This window comes from Arabidopsis lyrata (assembly GCF_000004255.2).
Source record: "Arabidopsis lyrata subsp. lyrata unplaced genomic scaffold ARALYscaffold_6, whole genome shotgun sequence".
Classification (NCBI taxonomy): domain Eukaryota; kingdom Viridiplantae; phylum Streptophyta; class Magnoliopsida; order Brassicales; family Brassicaceae; genus Arabidopsis; species Arabidopsis lyrata.
In genome coordinates this window covers 4,247,717-4,267,454 of record NW_003302550.1, presented here as the reverse complement: position 1 = coordinate 4,267,454, position 19,738 = coordinate 4,247,717, and the positions used below count along the sequence as shown (strand labels likewise).

Here is a 19,738-nt window from a genome sequence, read left to right as displayed (position 1 = left end):
AGAAAAGTTGCAGATACGATCGAAATATAGGGAATCAATGGCTAGAAAGCCACTTTTCAGAAAAAAATGTGCTGGAATGCCACCTTCGTATTTTCATTTTCTTTTACCATTTTTTTTTAAATCAAAAGCTAAGTAAATGTCCAAAAACCCATTGTCAACAACGAAAACTACCAACCCAACCTGAAGTATCCGATTATCCGCTCCAAATTTGATGATCCGAACTGAATCCACACAAACTCACAAAATACTCTTATTTATTTCTTCTTCGTTTCTTCGTCAATTTTCTTCAATCGTTTATTCTTCTTTCCTTTTCTCTTCTTCTTAAGCTCCAAAATCCCCATATCATGAACTTCAATCCAAGAACTACTTGAGTTGAGAGTCGAAATCAGAGTTTCGGAGATCTCGATTGAGATTCTTCAATTCCAAAAGGCTAACATGCACAAAAAGGATCTTCCATCTGATGTGTTGCTTCAGAAGATATCGGAATCTGAAGCGAATAAATTGGTGGATGAGGTTGTGAAATCTCGGAAGCAAGAACTGATTCGGGGAACTCTGAGATCGAAGATTGGATCTGCGGTTTTCATTGCTGAGGAAAGTAGACTGGGGATTGATCGTGTTTGGTAAAGGAGTTGCGTATTACTTTGATTCCAGATGTATATTCGTTGATGGTTTCGGCGGCTCCATATACTTATGACGTCGCTCGTAAGTATCTTCTTCATCTTCGATTTCTGTGTTTTGTTTGTTTTTGCGTAGCGATCGATCTTGGCGATTTTCATTTGTGGTTTGATTTTGAAATTGAATTTGAATTTTATCTTCTGTGTTGTAGCGATTGAGTCATAAGAATGCTGGATTGAATCGGCTTGATGAAGGAACCAAAATTTGTGATGAGATTGGTGTTTGTCTTCACTTATATGATATTAGTCTGATTGGAAGAGATCGAAAATGGCCAAATGCATCATTGTTTAGAATGTTTATAGGTTAAATCTTGTGTTTGAACGAATTGTTTGGTTTTTGTGTATCAGGTTACTCCAAGAAAGGTGTTGGAATTTAAAAATCCTAAAGAAGCCATATGTGAAGTTGCTGAGAAGCTTGTTGTTGGAAGCCATGGTAAAGGAGCATTACAAAGGTATGTGTGTAGGTTCTGCTTTGTCAGTTTTTTTTTTGTGTGGATAGCTTGTTTAGAGATTAGTTAGGCTTGGTTTGATCCTTTTAAATAAGGTTTTTTTTTTATATGGATAGCTATATTTTTTAGTCAGATTCGTAGCTTTAGTTTGGCATAAACCTTAGAATTATTATCTCAATTTGATAAATGAATTGTTTAACTAAGTGTTTATATAGCGGTATGTTTTAACTGATATACTTTCCATGTTTTTTGATGAATGTGTACTTGTTTGTATCTTTACTTGTTGATTTTTGTTTCTAAATTCAGATATGGATTTTCTACATCATTTGGTTCAATAAAATGAAGAACTAAAAAGCTTTCTAAAGAGTATAATAGTGGTTTGAATGATGATTTGGTGTTGGGAGATCCTACTGTGCCAAGGTTTGTGTTGTGGAATGGGAAACTGATATGTTGCCATCTCTTTTGTTTTCGATTAAGCTTTTCATTTGTTGTTTATTTTCACACAACTACGGATGTAATCTATTTCTCACAAAGCAGATGGATACTTATCATATTGTATGCAATCGTTTATTTAGGTACAACTGATATGTTTAGGTACAACTACGTAAAGGTACAACTGGTATATTTAGGTACAACTACGTAAAGGTACAATTGGTATATTTAGGTACAACTACAAGGTCCTTTTGAGCTTTTTTAAAAAAAAAATAATAATTAAAATTGATATTAAAATGAATTTAAATATGACTGACGTGAAAAAAAAATAAAAATAGACCTTTGGCGGCGGAATATTAATTTAAAAATTATCTGTATTTTGTTGTGTTGTGGATTAAGAACATATGACTTCATGTTATTGTAAACCAAAAAAATATTTAGATTATATTTATGTTCAATTGGTTTTGTAGGTACAACTGGTCTATTTAGGTACAACTACGTGTATGAGTTACTTATAAAAAAGTACAACTAGATCATTTAGGTACAACTGAGACAATTAAAAATAACCTTTTAAAAAATAAAAAGTTAATTAAAATTGGTATTAAATAAATTTAAACGAAGTAAAAAAAAAAAAAATTAAAGATGACGTAAGCATGTTTTTTGGCGGCGGAATATTAATTTTAAATCATCACACGTGTGGTAAGGTGGGCCAAAGACAGCATGATATTAATAAAAAATTGTTTTGTTTTAAACAAAGTTGTACCTAGTTGTCCAGTTGTATTGTCATATTCATAGTTGAACTTTTGCGATTTTTGTGTATTTCCAGTTGGACTTAAATGAAAATTAGTAATTTCTAGTTGGACACATGATGTTACACTATTAATTATCGTTTAAGAGGTTTTCAGAATACAATGTTCAGAAAAACTTGGATTTCACCTCTTTTGGTTCATATGAGATAATCACTTACTAAATCTTCCTTATATTAGAAGAAGTGTGTTATGTGAAAATGAAAACAATAGTTACGAAATTGATAAATTCTGGTTGTATTGATTTCAAATAGTCTATTTTTATATTTGAAGATGTTTTTGGAGAATTTTTCATATAAATCTTAATTTACAATTTATTATAATTTAATAAAAATCATAATACAATAAACGTAGTTGAACTAGTTGAACCAAGAGTATATATTAGGAAAATAATAAATTAGATTTTTATTTATTTAAAATTATTTTTTTAGAGTTCAGGATGTTTTTGGAATCGATATTAGCTCTAATTTATCGTTTTTATATTTGGTGTATAGAAATACATATACATTTATGGTCTTAGTTGTACTCAGTCGAACCTAGTTGTACAAATACGACGAATTCAAATACAGATATGTTCTTAGTTGTATCCAGTCGAACCTAGTTTTATAAATTTGACAAATACTAATACATGTTTTATTTTCCAAATCATTGAATAACTTTGCATGTAAAACATATAGATCTGTAAGTAAAAATGGTTATCAATAATATCATATATTTACTTCGAAATTAATATAACCAAAGTACAACGTTGTTAGCAACTAGAGCATCTACTTTAGTCGGAGTGTTGCCTTTCTTTGATCTTTTTTTCTTCTTAGGCTTCTCAGATTTAGCCTCCTCATCACCATCTTTTTCCTTGGTTCCCATCTCAGTTTCTACACAAAATTCAGCAATTACGAATCAATAGATACGTCCCGTACATTACAGATGAGAAAAACAAGAATCTGAAATAATTACCATTTTCAATTGTTTCACAAAGCATTAACAAGATCTATGATGCCTTCGTTCTCAGCATCATCAGTAGTTTGGTTTAATTCAGTTAGATGATTATTTACAACAATTAAAGCTAATCAAGGCTTACTAGTGTGTAACATCTAGAACTGATGATAAGAATCAGTAACTTCAACCATATACAATAAAAAAACAAAACAAAAGTTTACCTTTCTCAAGATCCTTCTCTTGGTCATCAATCATGACTAAATCAGCATTTCCTACCTCCTTTTGAAGGTCTATTCAACAAATAAACTACAGCTTTATAACACCCTAAGATAAAGGATCACAGAATTCAACAATTGTTATAAACTACAGTTTACCTTGTTCCATTGTCCCCATAAGATCAAGACTGGCCTCAACATCAATGGAATGACCATCTATAGGTTCCTCTTGGTCTGCATCACAAATTTGCTGGTTCTCTCCCATTCTAGTGCCACTTCCATCACCGTTTTCATTGTCTTAAGAAAAAACAGATACAACAATAAAAGAACTATCTGGTGTTGAGTCTAGAAGATTATAAACAATCCAAAATCAATTTGAGAATCCAATTTCAAAACGCAGAAAGATCGAACAATAATTAAGAGTGACGACAGACCTTTCGCAACAGGTGGTGGTGGTGGTTCCGCCGCAATCTTGGCTTCTCCGGAGGTTGGAGGTTCACTGTTCTCGATAGAAGCGCCGCCGCCATCTCCCAACTGAAACAAAAACGGAAATCCCCAAAATCGCCCTAAATATTTCAAACCAGAAGCTCCAGATGGCACGAAAAGATGGGGAAGAAGTAAGGTCTCCGATCAGAAACCTTTGGGCGTTTGGATGAAGGAGATTTATCTTCGGAAGAAGAAGATGGCGGAGTTCTCGCTGCTTCCATTTTTTTTGCTTTTTGTTTTTTTTTCGTTTTAATTTCTAATAATTAATTAAATAAAAAATATTCATTAAGGACAAAATGGAAATAACACATATTAGAGTGGCATTGAGACTCCAAAATGGCAGGCGTGATTAACATTTCCGGTTCGGTGGCAATCTAGCCTCTGACTCAATATAGGAGCTCTGGAGAAATATAGCTTAATCTAGAAGCAATTTTGGATTAAGGGAACCAAAAGTCAAACCTCACGTCAACGTTGAAAATATAAGTATATTGGGCTTTGAAGGCCCAAATTTATCAAATCTCCACACTGTACTAATATAGTATTTGTTTGACCCGCCAAGGTGAAGAATAAACATGAATGATTGTTGTGGCAATTTCAGATTCTCTGACGTTATCTATTTCGATTAGCACAAGGTGAAGCTGAAGCCCATCAATGGCGGATGGGTAGCCTCTGGTTTCTTTGAAGATGTATCGGATTTCAGCTACTTCTAATCTTGTCCCTTTCCTTCCGTCGTCCTCCTTCGTTCCGACACGACGGTGTTATCCTCGCAGAGCTACTCCTTACTCCAGGCGTATCAATCTCAAGCCTCTCACCTCTCGCATTGTTCTCCTCACGCGCCGCCGTCAGCTTGGTCAGATCGTGGAGGAGGTAGAAGCAGCTAAGAAACGGTATGGGAAGCTTAACACAATTGTGATGAACTCAGTTCTAGAAGCTTGCGTTCACTGTGGAAATATCGATTTGGCTCTTCGGATGTTCCATGAGATGGCCGAACCTGGTGGAATTGGAGTCGACTCCATTAGTTACGCCACTATCTTGAAGGTGATTTTTGGTTCTTTCCTCTTAATTTTGAATTTTGATTTCGTGTCATTGTGTGAGAAGAACAAACACAACACCTGAATTTGATTTCGAAAATCGTTTGTTTTGGTTAAGGGATTGGGGAAGGCTCGGAGGATTGACGAAGCGTTCCAAATGTTGGAGACTATAGAGCATGGAACTGTTGCTGGGAATCCCAAGTTGTCATCATCTCTTATCTATGGTCTGCTTGACGCTCTTATCAATGCTGGTAAGATTCTTAAGCTGTAACAGTTTCTCCTGCTCAATAGGCTGCGGCTAATCTTGATTATGTAATCTCGGTGTTCGTGAAATGGCCTGAAGCTGATGCAAAAACACTTGGTATTGATCTAGTGCAGGAGATTTACGTCGTGCCAATGGTCTGCTTGCACGATATGATATTTTGCTTCTAGATCATGGCACCCCGTCAGTTCTCATCTATAACCTGTTGATGAAGGTAATTCTTTACGCATTTAGGCCAGAGAAGCATCATCATGGTATATGTCATCTTGCTTTTGCCATAGTATTTTCTTGTTATATATTTCAGGGCTATGTCAACTCAGAATCTCCGCAAGCTGCAATAAATTTGCTGGATGAAATGTTACGACTTAGATTGGAGCCTGATAGGTTGACTTACAATACTTTGATCCATGCCTGCATCAAGTGTGGCGATATGGATGTGGCTATGAAGTTTTTCAAGGAAATGAAGGTCACACATGTATATTTAAAAGGCTAGTTTTATACTCCAAGTGTTACTCAAAGTAGTACTGGGGTAGAGCTTGGCTCATGGTAATTATGATGTCTTGGTTTTGAATATAATTCAGGAGAAAGCAGAGGAATATTACGACGATTTTCTTCAGCCAGATGTTGTAACATACACCACTTTGGTGAAGGTGAGCCAGCAATCTGGGGATCTCTTTATATATGTAATCTTTATGCGGGAGATGGCCTAGTACTCTTGTTGTTTCTGCTTCTTATGATGACTTTCTACTTTTTAGGGATTTGGGGATGCGAAGGATCTGTTATCACTGCAGGACATATATTTGGAAATGAAATTGTGTGATAACGTGTTCATTGACCGAACTGCATTTACAGCAGTAGTTGATGCTATGCTAAAGTGTGGTTCAACAAGCGGTATGTTACTATGAATTGTTGTTACATTGTTGCTGCTTTCAGCATCCCAGAACATAGATGAGCTTGGAGTAACTTCTTAGGGTCTTTATTGAATATCTTCACAGGGGCCCTTTGTGTATTTGGTGAGATATTGAAGAGAAGTGGAGCTAATGAAGTCTTGCGACCGAAGCCTCACTTGTACCTGTCTATGATGCGTGCGTTTGCTGTCCAAGGGGATTATGGAATGGTTAGAAATCTGTATCTTCGCTTATGGCCGGATTCTTCAGGATCAATCTCCAAGGCGGTTCAACAAGAAGCTGATAATCTCTTGATGGAAGCTGCTCTCAATGCTGGCCAGGTATTAAAAAATTAGATCAACTCTCTGGTAGTGGGCCTTCTAGCGAATGGAAAGTCTTTCCTTTATCCTTTGTCTGGTGTGTATCATTTTCTGATGATACTTGCTTGTCAGGTAATGATTACGAGTCCTCTAACTAATTTTCTGGATTATTTTTCAGCTCGATGAGGCCTTAGGGATTCTTTCAAGTATCGTGAGAAGGTGGAAGGCAATCCCTTGGACGACTAGTGGAGGCATGGTATGATGTGAAAAGTCATTTGCAGACATGAGATATTTGTTTTGGTAAATATGTATTTACTAAGCGGTTATGTCCGATGAAACCTTAGTTGGGTGGTTTTTGTTCAACCGCAGGCTGCTGTCCGCCTAGAAGCATTGTTGGGGTTTTCCAATCTATATTGCGTCCACATCTACTAAGTAAGGTATAGATAACTATTTCCCACACTCTCTATTCACGCAAATGATCTCAGAATGTGAGGTTTGGTGGTTTGCTGTGCTTGCCTCAATTTGTAATCTAATAGTGAGATGTAAGTTTGGTAATTAACAACAATCAACACAGGTGATACCAAGTGAACCAATAGAAAGCATTATGATTCGATTTGAAACCACTCAGCCACTGTTAGGCACTTTACAGTTGAAGAATGTGGTCATGCGGTTTTTCAAGGAGCAAGTTGTACCAATTGTAGACGACCGGGGATGCTGCATAGGCCTTTTGCATCGGGAGGATTGCATCAATGTGAGTTAAACAAAATATTGTTCCACTTCAGCACTTGTTGACATAAAAAAAAGATAGATGAACTGATAGATTTGTGCATTTAAATATTTTCTCGTAGCTTGATGCGCCATTGGTCTCAATGATGAGAAGCCCGCCCACATATGTGAATACAACAACATCGATTGGTCGTGTCGTGGATCTGGTTTTGGAAAAGAAACTTAAGATGGTTATAGTTGTTCATTGCGGAAATCTTAGTGGGAGTGGTTATAGCTCAAAGGCAGTAGGAGCTTTTACAAGAGCACAATTGTATCGGCTATTTGAACCAGAACAACAGCTGCTTTAGTAAATGTAAGTAATATAACATCGCTTCTTATATAAGTTAGTTCTTCCAAATTGTTAGATTGTCACGTTTTTGCATATAGACATATCTCTTTGGGTAAAGAAAAAAAAAACAGATGACTAGTTCATGTTCACAGGAAAAACCATATCATTTGTCCAATACTTATGCTATGCTGAAACACGAAAGAAAATTAACAAGATAGAATAAAAGCACTGACATAGGAAAACTAATAAGACGCAGTTGCAATGTCTGCATGTGATATAATGCAGATGTACATCACTTAGATGCAGCAGTTTCATATCAATAACGGTTTGAAAGGCTCCTCTTCTTCGGGTTCTTCTGCATCTTACTTGCTGTTACATCGTTGTACGCTGTTGGAGATTCCTTCTTCCCTTGCACCACTTCCTTCTTTGTTCCTTCCTCTGGTATTTCTTAACTTGGGCGCTTGTTTCGGTTGCTTCTTCTTTCGCTCTCCTCTTCTTTAACTTCAGCTTCTTCCTGTTCCGCTTCCTTACTTTTTTCAACATTCACAGCTTCATTCATATCCGTAGAAGTAGCAACTGTGTCGCTATTTTCCTCATCATCAACTTTCTTGCTATCAAACTCCTCATAGATCTCAATCTTCTTGCTATCGACCAACACATCTCGTTTCTTCTGCCTAAACCCGCGGAACCAATCACTCGTCTCATCCAAAACTGAAACATTCTCAGGCTCGTTGCTCTCAAACTTATACTCCTCAATGATCTTCAACTCTTTTGCCTCAGCTTCTTCTCTCTGTCTATTGAGATTCTTAAGCTCTTCTCTTAATAGCCGAACCGCGTTGTGTTGCATATACTCCCATTGTTTCATAAGGTTGGTTAGTTGAGAGGAGCCTTGAGGAGTCGAATTCAATAGTTCTGGTAAGCGTGTCAAATCCGCAATGGTTAGTTTCTCTTCAATCGTCACTTCTTTCAATGTGTCTAAATCTCCGGCAGGTTTCTCGACGTTGAACTGTTTGTCAGCTTCAGTTCCAACATCTTCGGGCCACATCGAAGACAAGACTTCGACATCCATTTCCTCAATCTGATCAGTCTCCAGCGGTTTAAACTGGAAATATCCCTCAGCTGTATCGTCTGGTTTGGAGTGATGATCCGCCATGTCAGAGAACTCATCTTGATCATCTGAATAATCATCTGATGTTCCAACTTTGTAGGGTAATATAAATGTGAACGTTGAACCTTCGTTCACCCGGCTTGTCACAGTGAGTTGACCTCCCATTAACTCAACCTGTAAACAAGTATAGAAAGATTAGAATAACAAAGTTCTTTAGTTTCTTTTGTAACGTTGTAAAATCTTTAGTTTACCAGCTGTTTACAAATGGCAAGTCCGAGACCAGTTCCACCGTATTTGCGGGCATGATCAGCGCTTGCTTGCATGTACTTCTTGAACAAACATGGAATAGCGTTTTCTGCACAAGAACACCAAAACATGGACCAGGTTAATATATAGGTTGGTTGGAGTCTTTATCTTTTCATGTTCTTGAGCATTTCTTTATCAGAATTGCTTGCTTGCTTGCCTGGGATTCCAATTCCAGTGTCCCAAACATCACAGCAGATCCAAACTGAAGTCTCGGTCAAACCGTTTTGTTCGTGTTCCTCGGTGTCTGCGTTCAATGCGTTATCCCTCGCAAAGGATGGTTCTGATATCACTTGGAGTTTGATTCCTACATTTCCTTCATGTGTGAATTTGATAGCATTGCTGCAAAAAGCGTTTGAACAAATCAGGAACCGAAACTTGTCATATGCAAATAATCCAGGAATCAGGTAAGAACCTTATCAAATTGGTGAGGATCTGCCGAATCCTTAGAACATCTCCAACTACCTGAACATAAAAAAGGAAAGAAGTTAAAGATCACAAATACTTTACCACATTTAACTCTTTCTGAAAATGTGATGTATGTGTACTAACCTCAATAGGAACATCATCTGCAATGTTTCCTTCTAATGTCAAAGATTTCTTCAGCGATGCTGCAGCTGTCTGAAGCACATGCTTGACCACTTCTCTTGGTCGAAACTTTGTAGCTTCTAATTTCATCACACCTAAAAATAACACACAGACCAAAAAAGATATATGTAATCGAGGATCTGAAACAATGACCACACCACAAGATCAAAAGTTTGAAACTAGACAGTATATTGTACCTGATTCAACCTTGGAAATATCAAGAATGTCGTTGATTAGCTGAAGCACCAAATCCCCAGAAGAGATCATGACATTCAACAACTGTCTTTGCTCTTTATCCAGTTTTGTAGTTGAAAGTATCTCAGCCATTCCCACTACTCCGGATAATGGTGATCTTATCTCATGAGACATTGTCGCTAGCATTTGCTTCGCTCTCATTGTCTCCTCTGCAAAAGAAAAAACACAACACCTAAGTCTAGTTTTCTCATGAATCTTTCTGAAACTTAATCACTTGATTTTTCTGCTTAGCTTTGAACAAACCTGTAATGTGGATGGTCTTGTTCAGTTCTGATTCCATCGCCTTTCTCACTGCGTTATCTTCTCTAAGTTTCGCCATTTTCTCCCTTTTATCTACCTGTAATGCAGAAAGATACAGTGAAAATGTGAAAATGAGAACATAGATTATAAATTTGGTTCAATGATCTTAGCTAACTAACCTGTTCAGTTACTTCCATTCCCATGTAGTTTATACCGATTTTCTCGCCAGCTTTGTTGTAAACAGGCTCAACATATACCAAAAACGTCTTTGATCCGAATAAATCTGTCGTAAATGTGATCTCTCTCTTTGAAGCTTTTCCTTTCTCAAGAACTTCTCTCTTGAAATCTTGATATTCTTTAATGCCACCTCCGTGGAATATCTCAACGTCTGTTTTTCCCAAAATGTCCTGAAATCAGTAAGAAACAGATTTTGATTCAAACACACATTTCCTCAGGAGAATGTATCAATAAATCCAATAGAACAAAAACTCAAAAAGTTTTCTACTAACCTGTTCCCGCAAACTAGGATACTTGTTGTAGATGAACAAGTAACGTAAATCTATATCCTGAAACCCATAAGTAACAAAGGATCAGAGAAACATTACTCGTAAAGATCGAATACAGGATCAAAACCACCTTTACTTAACCTGATGGCCCATTACAATAGGTGCATTCTGAAGTATGAAATGCAAGAAACCTTCAGCTTTCTTAAGATTCTGAGTTAGCTCTTGGACCGGTGCTGACTGACTTTCCATAGTCTTCAAACTCTCACTCAGCTTCTCGATCAATCTCCTTTCTCTCTCAGTACTCGCCTCAAGCATTTTCGGTTTCCAATATGCAACCGTGTCAAACTCCTCATAGATCTCAATCTTTTTGCTATCGTCCTATCGACCAACGCATCTCTTTTTTTATGCCTAAACCTGCGGAATGAATCACTCGTCTCATCCAAAACCGGAACATTCTCAGGCTCGTTGCTCTCAAACTTATACTCCTCAATAATCTTCAACTCTTGTGCCTCAGCTTCTTCTCTCTGTCTATTGAGATTCTTAAGCTCTTCTCTTAGTAGCCGAACCGCATTGTCTTGCATATACTCCCATTGTTTCACAAGGTTGGTTAGTTGAGACGAGCCTTGTTGAGTCGAATTCATTAGTTCTGGTAACCGTGTCAAATCCGCAATGGTCGGTTTCTCTTCAATTGTCACTTCTGTCAACGTGTCTAAATCTCCGGCAGGTTTCTCGACGTTGAACTGTTTGTCAGCTTCAGTTCCAACATCTTCGGGCCACATTGAAGACAAGACTTCGACATCCATTTCCTCAATCTGATCAGTCTCCATTTATCAAAGTTCTCTTCACACAACAACAACACAACGGACCAAACAAATCTCAAATTTCAAACAACTTTTCCTACTCTTGATCTGAACAAAGAATCTGTATCAGACATTTTCAAACACAGATTAGAGTCAGGACAATCTATCTCCATCCAGAATCTTGATCTGTAAAATATGAAAATTCAAATTTTGCAAAGGGTCTACAAAAACTAAGTGTGTGGACCAACTGTAATGGAACATTAGCGGGAAACTTCAAATTATATGATTCGACCTTTAAGAATCTGAAATTTGCAAACCTTCAAAACAAAAAAATTGGATCAGTTTCTTTCTTAGATTGAAATATCAACTAGGATCATAAGTTCACTAATAAACGATAAAATCCGATGAAACTTTTTGTGAGAAATGATCGGAAAACAGTTGGGAAAAAAATACTCTGTGAAGGGTGAAACAGAAAGAAATGGAAAAACGAAAGAGAAAGCAGAAAAACGAAGAAGCTTTACCTTCTCCGGCTCCGGTCACCGGAAAATGAAGAAGAAGAAGAAGGAGAGAGTAGATCTGAAGAGTAGTCTCTGGTCGTCGGGAGTAGAGTAAATAAACTTCAAATGAGCATTGGGAAGAGAATCACCAATGAAGAAAGAGAGAGGACATGTGCTTGCTCATGAGACAGAGAGGTCAATGTAGCTTGATGCGCCATTGGTCTCAATGATGAGAAGCCCGCCCACATGTGTGAGTACAACAACATCGATTGGTCTGCGTGTTAAATCTGGTTTTGGACAAGAAACTTAAGATGGTTATAGTTGTTCATTGTGGAAATCATAGTGGAAGCGGTTATAGCTCAAAGGCAGTAGGAGCTTTTACAAGAGCACAATTGTATCGGCTATTCGAACCAGAACAAAAGCTGCTTTAGTGGATGTAAGTAATATAATATCGCTTCTTATAATATGAGTTAGTTCTTTCGTAGATTGTCACGTTTTTGCATATAGAAATCTCTTAGGGTAAAGAAAAAAAAGCAGATGACTAGTTCATTCACGTTCACAGGCAAACCATATCCTTTGTCCAACACTTGATGCTATGCGAAAACACGAAATAAAATTAACAAGAAACAATAAAAGCACTGACATAGGAAAGCTAATAAGACGCAGTTGCAATGTCTGCATGTGATGTAATGCAGGTAGATGTATATCACTTAGATGCAGCAGTTTCATAGTCAATAACGGTTTGAAAGGCTCCAGCAAGAGCCAAGACCTTGTTCTTCTTCGAGTTCTCTTGCATCTTACTTGCTATTACATCGTTGTAGGCTGTTGGAGATTCCTTCTTCCCTTGCACCACTTCCTTCTTTGTTCCTTCCTCTGGTAATTCTTCTACTTGAGCCTTTGTTTCGGTTGTTTCTTCTTTCGCTTTGCTGCTTTCGCTCTCCTCTTCTTTAACTTCTGCTTCTTCCTGATCCCCTTCCTTACTTTCTCCGACATTCACAGCTTCATGCATATCTGTAGTAGTAGCAACTGTCTCGCTCTTTTCCTCATCATCAACCTTCTTTTTAACTTCTTCCTCTTCTTCACTGTTGTTTTCTTCGGTGTTCTCTGGTTCTTTCGGCTCCTCTATTTGCTCTTTGCTTTTATCCTCATGAATCAGTTCTCCTTTTTCTTCTTCTGTGGAGGCAGCCACTGGACTTGTGGAGGCAGCCACTGGACTGGTCTCCTTCTCTTCACCGGATTCATCCTGTTGTGCAACCTGATCTTTATCTTCCTCTTTCGGTTCTTCTCTGTGGTCAGAAATGTGTACATCGGTCTCAACCTTCACAATCTCTTCTTCGTCCTCGTGAGCAGGCGCAAGAGGAGAAGATTCCGGGGAAATCTCTTTACCCGAAGATTTCTTGGGAACATTCGCAGAACCTTCCTTTTTGCTCTTGGAAGAGCTGCTACCGCTTAGACCGCTCTTCTTTACCCCTGGAGATCCTCTTGAAGCCACAGGAGGTGATTTCACCGCACTGCTTCCTCTGAGACCGCCTCTGCTGCTTCCATGGAAAGATGTAGAACGCAGACCAGTGACAGGCTTCTCCCTTGGAACCGCAGGTTTGTCTCGTGGGTGTGCAGGAGAGGTATTGAGAGATTTCAGGGATGATGAAGTTGATGGAGAAGTCAAAGACGAAGGAGGATGATCAAAGGATCGTCTACGAAGAAGCTTCTGATTGTCTTCGACAGCGTTGTTCTTCCTCAAGAACTTGACCGGGTCAGGTCTCGAGCTGATTGTTGGTTTCAGATAATTAGGCAAAGGCTTCCCAATTGTTTTCCGATCAGATCCATCTGCGTTCGCTTCAGGTTCTGATGATGAGACCGGCTTTGGCTTTCTGCCGAGTGATTTTGATCTGGTTAGGTTTGGTTTTTTAGGTTTCGTTTTCGTTGTACTAGACGTCGTTGCCATTATTAAGAAATCAAATAACGACCTGAGACGCTACCGAACAACGCACAATCAGAACAAAAAAAAATATATTTCAGAAGAATATCATATAAGTAGCCAGCCTTAAAGAGTATCAATCAATTCAGACAAAAATTACTACGAGAAGAAGAAGATGAATACCTTGCGATCAAAGGAGATGAATAATTTTGTTTTTGAACCAAGGAGAAGAGGCGTGTATATCAAGGAACGTAATCTCCAAAGATTTGTGGTTGAAAATTAGGGTTTTCTATTTTATTTTTGAACTCTGTATTTGTAATTGGAGCTTAAATCTCGCATTTCTTAGGTGGTGGTGGTGGAGACCATGAATCCTCCATTTATTTATTTGTTCATAAACAAATTATAACGATTTCGACCGTTTTGGAAAACCGTAGACTTTTGTTTGAGCTAGTCCATCTTTTTATTAAAATGTACATGTTTTTCCACGTAATTACTATTACTTAGATGGTCATACATGTCTAAATTTATTTATTATTATTTTTGTTTCCTTGCAAAAATAATAACTAATTGTATTGTTATTCTATATAATGCTTTACATATTCAATGGAAAAATATATTCTTCCTAATTTAGTTTAACAAAGATAACAATTCTACTTTTTTTTTTTTAATTTTAACAACCCACACATTAAATTAAAAGGCAACTCTGTGATTTGTTGCCTAAAAACAGAACTAACAATTTCATATATTTATTGGTTGTTGATTATTAATAATAAAATGATATATTAGGTATTTTATCATTTTTCATAGATGTAATATAATGTATACATATTTAAATGAAAACGTCATAAATAAAAAGTATGTAAAAACAACTAGCTCTTATAGGGTTCTAACCAAAACTTTCATACCATTTACAGAACTGATGGTTCTAGCAAGAGAGTCTTTGGTGGAGAATTCAGTAAACCACCCACCCCTTTGCTTTTACCGTCATGAATCCTCCTGATCAGCCAAGCAATCATCTCTCCAAATTTCCTGAACAGCTCTTGTAACTCTATATTCTTCATCCCCTAATAGGTTGCTTAATTACATAATAAGAGCACAATGTCTTAAAAGACTAGTAGCTTAGCTAGTAGGCATCTCCAATGGGAAGAGTCAAGAGTCTCGAATTAAAACGACTTTTAAAACGATATATCGATAAAATATTCGGGCCTAGCAATCCTGACATGCACAATACTTTGAATTTGATCAAAGATTGGGTCGTATCCGAAAATCAGAAACTCGACCAAGTCATCATGTTTCCCAAACAAAAAAAGTGACACATGATACATACATTATATATAATGATTAAAGGTTCACGAAATTAAACAAGTACGTGCTGAATTCATATTTCGAAGACAATCAACTACTCCTTTTGTGATAACATGATTGCTTATGTGAAATAAAAAGACACAGGGATTATACATGAAAATGAAAAATGTTCCAAACAAAAAAGAAATGAAAAAAATGCTATAGTGGAGAAATGGTGGTCGATGTATCCACGCTTCAAAAGACATAAAACAACCTTTAAAGTGCAAGCTTTGTATATGAACCTCATAAGTCAGAAGAGTTCTTCTTTTTTTTTTTGTTAATAAACACCGCATAAGAGTTTCGGACGTGTAGTTCTAAGTCTTTGCCTCTTTGGGAATTCCCTACCCAAGGATTCCACGTTTGATATATTTGCGCAATCTATCTATTGTTTTATTTTTTTGATAAACTAATCTATCTATTGTTTTAGCATTTTCAAAATTAAAAGAAACTCCATTGTTACCTATATGAAATTTTAAAGAAAAATGTTGTTAAGGTTTTCTTTTATGAGTTTATCACATATCACATATATATGAGAAAGTCCAAGTTTTTTGTTTTCTGAATTCTGATGCTTTTTTTGGTAAGCTTCTGAATTCTGATGCTAAACAAAGAATATATGTTTTTTTTTGGTAAATACAAAGAATATATGTTTAGTTTATAGGAGAATAATTATGAATTTAGAATTTTTCAAAATAAAAAAAATTATCTTATGCAAAGAAGTAGGGAGTCTCTTCTTGATTTACGCCAAAAAGGACGATACGTTTGTTATTACACCTTTCTCGACATCATCAATATCAACAATTTAATGAAATAATCTAAATCCTTTTTATCTACAAAATCAACTAATCCATTACACTTTCCAACAGTTATAATCTAATCGGCAATCCCATATTATATTAAGAAAACTCATCCATTAATTTCACCAAAAAAATACAAAATTCAATACTCAATTATCATTCCGTCTACAATACGTAACGCCGCTAACGGACAACGGCGTCGTTTTAATTCTTCCTAATACTCTTCCATCCACTGAGGACGACGTCAGTAGTCATCTCAGCCGTCATCTTTAGCTTTCACTGAACCAAACCCGAAATCAACGGTCCTGATCTCTCTAACCGCTTTTCCATATTTGCTACGCCACTTCTTAAAAGCTTTATAAACCCCACAATATTTATTATATATACACATATAAATATACATATCTTCTTCTCCTCTCTCTCTTCTCTACTTCGCTCCACGTTTTTGTTAATTCTCACAGACGGCGGAGAGTAATCTCTCTCTCGGAAAAGGAAAAGAGGTAACGCCGGAAAGTTTTTTTTTTTTCCCTCTCTCTCGCAGCAGCTGACATGGTTTCTCTAAGATGATATCGAGAAGAAAAAAAGTTGATATATTTGTATCAGATTCTCTCTTGTTGTTCTCTGTTTGGATTGAATTTTCAATTTTGGAAGAGTTTTTTTTTCAATTTCACAGTTAGGGTTCGAATCCTGTTAACTTGTAGCTTGATCGGAAAATTTTGAAGGGCAAAGTTTCTTTAATTGTCTCATCTTTGTTTAGATTTGTTGATGGCCTTGTTTCATGGTGAAGCTGGAATCGCGGAGAAAAGGGTTGTTATGTTTATGGAAAGTCCGTCTAATTCGAATCAGACCCTTTCTTTTGGGACCATTAAAGTCACCTCCTTTTTTCTCTCTTTTGGTTTCTTTTTACTTTTTTTTTTTTTTTCTTCATCTACGATCACACAATCATCAGCTTTGTAGCTTGATGTTTATGATTCATCAAGTTATAAACACCAGTTGTTTTCCTCTGGATGATCTATTATCTTCCTTCATGTTGTTTCCGTAAGCTTTTTTTTTTTATGTGGTTGTCTGTTTTTTTTTTTTCTCTCCGTGATGCTTTTTACTTTCAACGACTTGCTTTTTGATTTCGTGGAAGACAATCTTAAAGCTTCCATGACTTTATTGAAGCTATTATTTTATAGGTTTTTCTGTTTGGTGTTAGTGGATTATTACTATTTGATATAGCTCTGGCTGGATGCACTTTTTAACCTGGATTGATACTTGTTTTTGTCTGCAGGGAAAGTGTTTCTTTGATTTATGGATGGATGTGCGGGTAAACGATCTGTTGACCGGTTGGTTGGGCCTCGGAAAGCTACTGGTCTTATCCTGCGTGACAATATGAACAAGACAGATGGTAAGACTGATCCTTTCTGCAGCCGAGTTGGTTGTAGTGCAAAGGTAACTTCTACCAAGAGATCCCGGATTGGCTCTACGGACAACAATACAAAAGTTGCTCTGCCTCCGGTTCCGTCTTCCTCACATGGAAAGGAAATTGTTGGTAGTTCATCTCGAACTCCTGGTGGATTTGGATACTTAAGAAAGCCAGCCAAAGTTACTCCCAGAAGAAAGCCGTCATCTAGTTTAGACACAGAATCTTCGGAAAAGACTAGTATTCATTATGATCCAGCTGCAACAGAGCCTACACTTCCACGCCAAAAGAATAAAAGAGGCACAATCAATGTTCATCCTCAAAGCGCTTTCTCTGGAGAAGTCGTGTTGACAAAGGCAGGAAGCTCAAGTAGAGGAACCAGCAGAAGTAGTCATCAGAAGTCTGAATTGGGCACCCGAGATGCTCTGACGGGTCCTTCTGTTTCCACATCTTCTGATAACAGCGAGCACACTGTAAGAGGCGGTTTGAGCAGGAATAGATTGAGGAACTTGAGTTGCAATTCTGTGTCTGATGTTCTTCCAACTAACTCAAACTCAGCAACAAAAATCAGTGTGACTAAAAAGAAGAAAAACTCTGATGGAGAGAGCAGCTCCTCTAGCAAAGGCAGTAAGACTAGTGTGTTGGTGCCAAAGGTAAGGAGTCAAATTTCTTCTCATGGCAATGGCATCACAGTTTCTGATAACAGAAGAAATCGAATAGTACCAAGTATTAGGGACAGCAGTGTTGGTTCAGGTGGTGGTAGGAGATCTGGTTATATTGGTAGATCAGAGCGACTTGGAGCTGTTGCATCCTCTGCTACTTCTCGACAAATGCCTCATCCTGCAACACCAACTGATCCCAATCCTTCTCTTTCGTTTTTTCCATCAGATAGATACAGTAGGCCAAACAGTAGTACTGGACGTGTACATAGCACAATGCCTGGTAGCCCCACGGAAGCTGACCCTTCAAGCTCTTTGGTGAACCGGGATGGTTTGAGTCACTACAACATGAATGGTATTGCAGAGGTAGTTTCCGTCACCATTTTGTCTGATGTTATTGACATGTTCCTGAGTGGTCGTGAATCGTGCTAACACAATACTATTTTGAAAATCTTTCAGGTATTGTTGGCCCTAGAAAGGATTGAACATGATGAAGAGCTTACATATGAGGTACTAAGCAGCTTGGTATATTGATATGAACAAGTTTTGTCTGAGCTTATGGTTTTTCTGATGTTTCTACTTTGTGTTCTGCTTCTTTTCCCATAGCAACTGGCTTCTTTGGAGACCAATCTATTCTCAAGTGGTATGTTCAGATTCTTCGATCAGCATAGAGATATGAGGCTTGACATTGATAACATGTCATATGAGGTCAGTCTGGCATGTTTGACTTCTTGGTCCTTGGACTATTCAATCAAAAGTCTATGAAAGCTAAAAGCATATGAATACAAATCTTGCAGGAACTACTAGCTTTGGGGGAGAAAATGGGTACAGTGAGCACAGCTCTAAGCGAAGAAGCACTCTCGAGAAGCCTCAAGCAAAGCACTTATCAGAAGACAGATGAAACCGGTTCCATTTCTCTGAGTAAGGAAGATGATATCAAGTGCAGTATTTGCCAGGTCTCTTTTGTTTCTCTATCTTCACCCTAATTTCTACCCCAAACCAGACTGCTTTGAGTAGTAAAAGGGTATTAGTGAAAACGAAGATGTTAATGTGCTTTGATATATGCAGGAAGAGTTTGTTGATGGAGATGAAGTAGGGACTATGCCATGTCAACATATGTACCATGTGAGCTGCGTACAACAATGGTTGCGGATGAAGAATTGGTGCCCAATCTGCAAAACCTCTGCGGAAGAGGAGTAATCATTTTAGTGAATAATGCCAACACCAGTTTTAGGTTTGTGGGATGACTCCAAGATGATGCAGATACATTGCTTTTTTCTTCACCAAGTGCTTGTCTCTACATCATCTTGCTCTCTCTCTCTTTTTTTTTTTTTTTTTTTTTTTCACAACTCTCTCTCTCTTTACTTTTCTTTTGTACATATAACAATATATTTCTTTTGACCCAATTCGGTACAAATGGGTAAATAAGATCAGGTGACCATATCCTTCTCTTTCTGTATTAAAAGCTCAACTTTTGATTTGAACCTGAAACATTTTTTGGTTTATACAAACAACTATACTCTCTTTCTGCACTCTTCATACTCCTCAAGAGTCAAGACTACACTGAGTTATATATATATATATCATACGGGAATACTAGCATGTCACTCTCTATAGAATTGTTAGGGAAAATTGCAAGATAAAATCCTATATATAGTAGTTTCACTCTGAAAATCAGTCTTATTAGTATAGTGTCTCAAGTTATTTGCATGATAGTGCAGAAAACAAAACATTGTGTTTTGCATTTTAGAATGTTTGATATCACTTAT

The 19,738-nt window shown here is 37.2% G+C and overlaps 5 protein-coding genes and 1 long non-coding RNA gene across 10 annotated transcripts; 3 read left to right on the top strand and 3 right to left on the bottom strand.

Annotated features, from left to right (window-relative positions):
* Window positions 1–78: 78 nt before the first annotated feature.
* Window positions 79–1,686, top strand: LOC9307504. Its single transcript, XR_002331070.1, has 3 exons — window positions 79–702; window positions 827–1,126; window positions 1,430–1,686. It is a non-coding gene; the product is annotated as an uncharacterized LOC9307504 (long non-coding RNA).
* Window positions 1,687–2,916: 1,230 nt separating this feature from the next.
* On the bottom strand, window positions 2,917–4,381 carry LOC9309538. 2 transcript variants are annotated; one of them, XM_021021097.1, is made up of 5 exons: window positions 4,151–4,381; window positions 3,947–4,046; window positions 3,672–3,809; window positions 3,519–3,587; window positions 2,917–3,233 (listed from the first exon to the last, which is right to left on the bottom strand). In XM_021021097.1, exons 1-5 carry the CDS (start codon window positions 4,217–4,219, stop codon window positions 3,088–3,090), a joined length of 522 nt encoding a protein of 173 aa, XP_020876756.1. In that variant the 5' UTR covers window positions 4,220–4,381; the 3' UTR covers window positions 2,917–3,087. The 2 variants fall into 2 exon arrangements, with proteins under 2 accessions (XP_020876756.1, XP_020876757.1); XM_021021098.1 differs by lacking the exon at window positions 3,519–3,587.
* Window positions 4,382–4,553: 172 nt separating this feature from the next.
* LOC9307503 (pentatricopeptide repeat-containing protein At5g10690) lies at window positions 4,554–7,701 on the top strand. Its single transcript, XM_021021070.1, is given in 12 exon segments — window positions 4,554–5,036; window positions 5,148–5,280; window positions 5,408–5,505; window positions 5,596–5,757; window positions 5,873–5,941; window positions 6,047–6,182; window positions 6,287–6,519; window positions 6,677–6,754; window positions 6,868–6,901; window positions 6,904–6,935; window positions 7,073–7,249; window positions 7,347–7,701. Coding segments are annotated over 12 exon segments (1,731 nt in total). The 5' UTR covers window positions 4,554–4,682; the 3' UTR covers window positions 7,572–7,701.
* A 236-nt stretch (window positions 7,702–7,937) lies between these two features.
* Window positions 7,938–12,299, bottom strand: LOC9307502 (histidine kinase 5). 2 transcript variants are annotated; one of them, XM_021021062.1, is made up of 10 exons: window positions 10,694–11,410; window positions 10,556–10,612; window positions 10,226–10,453; window positions 10,050–10,143; window positions 9,749–9,955; window positions 9,516–9,646; window positions 9,379–9,428; window positions 9,124–9,305; window positions 8,912–9,015; window positions 7,938–8,834 (listed from the first exon to the last, which is right to left on the bottom strand). In XM_021021062.1, exons 1-10 carry the CDS (start codon window positions 10,865–10,867, stop codon window positions 8,001–8,003), a joined length of 2,061 nt encoding a protein of 686 aa, XP_020876721.1. In that variant the 5' UTR covers window positions 10,868–11,410; the 3' UTR covers window positions 7,938–8,000. The 2 variants fall into 2 exon arrangements, with proteins under 2 accessions (XP_020876721.1, XP_020876722.1); XM_021021063.1 differs by lacking the exons at window positions 8,912–9,015; window positions 9,124–9,305; window positions 9,379–9,428; ... (3 more) ...; window positions 10,226–10,453; window positions 10,556–10,612 and having other exon boundaries at window positions 7,938–8,630; window positions 11,365–12,299.
* Window positions 12,300–12,373: 74 nt separating this feature from the next.
* LOC9309537 (hepatoma-derived growth factor-related protein 2) lies at window positions 12,374–14,302 on the bottom strand. 2 transcript variants are annotated; one of them, XM_021021079.1, is made up of 2 exons: window positions 13,951–14,302; window positions 12,374–13,824 (listed from the first exon to the last, which is right to left on the bottom strand). In XM_021021079.1, exon 2 carries the CDS (start codon window positions 13,792–13,794, stop codon window positions 12,556–12,558), a length of 1,239 nt encoding a protein of 412 aa, XP_020876738.1. In that variant the 5' UTR covers window positions 13,795–13,824; window positions 13,951–14,302; the 3' UTR covers window positions 12,374–12,555. The 2 variants fall into 2 exon arrangements, with proteins under 2 accessions (XP_020876738.1, XP_002871431.1); XM_002871385.2 differs by having other exon boundaries at window positions 12,374–13,816.
* Window positions 14,303–16,298: 1,996 nt separating this feature from the next.
* LOC9307501 (E3 ubiquitin-protein ligase MBR2) lies at window positions 16,299–19,312 on the top strand. 2 transcript variants are annotated; one of them, XM_021021072.1, is made up of 6 exons: window positions 16,299–16,405; window positions 17,179–18,335; window positions 18,429–18,479; window positions 18,576–18,677; window positions 18,767–18,925; window positions 19,038–19,312. In XM_021021072.1, the coding sequence occupies exons 2-6, from the start codon at window positions 17,199–17,201 to the stop codon at window positions 19,167–19,169; spliced, it is 1,581 nt and encodes a 526-aa protein (XP_020876731.1). In that variant the 5' UTR covers window positions 16,299–16,405; window positions 17,179–17,198; the 3' UTR covers window positions 19,170–19,312. The 2 variants fall into 2 exon arrangements, with proteins under 2 accessions (XP_020876731.1, XP_020876732.1); XM_021021073.1 differs by lacking the exon at window positions 16,299–16,405 and adding an exon at window positions 16,427–16,943.
* The last annotated feature ends 426 nt before the right edge of the window (window positions 19,313–19,738 follow it).

Coding starts and splice junctions, on each gene's coding strand:
- LOC9309537 (XM_021021079.1), bottom strand. CDS start 13,794: ATGGCAACGACGTCTAGTACAACGAAAACGAAACCTAAAAAACCAAAC.
- LOC9307502 (XM_021021062.1), bottom strand. CDS start 10,867: ATGCTTGAGGCGAGTACTGAGAGAGAAAGGAGATTGATCGAGAAGCTG. Junction 9,429..9,515: donor CAGATGATGTTCCTATTGAG/GTTAGTACACAT, acceptor TTTTATGTTCAG/GTAGTTGGAGATGTTCTAAG. Junction 9,306..9,378: donor ATCCTCACCAATTTGATAAG/GTTCTTACCTGA, acceptor CGCTTTTTGCAG/CAATGCTATCAAATTCACAC.
- LOC9309538 (XM_021021097.1), bottom strand. CDS start 4,219: ATGGAAGCAGCGAGAACTCCGCCATCTTCTTCTTCCGAAGATAAATCT. Junction 4,047..4,150: donor CTTCATCCAAACGCCCAAAG/GTTTCTGATCGG, acceptor TTTTTGTTTCAG/TTGGGAGATGGCGGCGGCGC. Junction 3,810..3,946: donor ACCACCACCTGTTGCGAAAG/GTCTGTCGTCAC, acceptor TTTTTTCTTAAG/ACAATGAAAACGGTGATGGA.
- LOC9307501 (XM_021021072.1), top strand. CDS start 17,199: ATGGATGGATGTGCGGGTAAACGATCTGTTGACCGGTTGGTTGGGCCT. Junction 18,336..18,428: donor ACATGAATGGTATTGCAGAG/GTAGTTTCCGTC, acceptor AAAATCTTTCAG/GTATTGTTGGCCCTAGAAAG. Junction 18,678..18,766: donor TTGATAACATGTCATATGAG/GTCAGTCTGGCA, acceptor CAAATCTTGCAG/GAACTACTAGCTTTGGGGGA.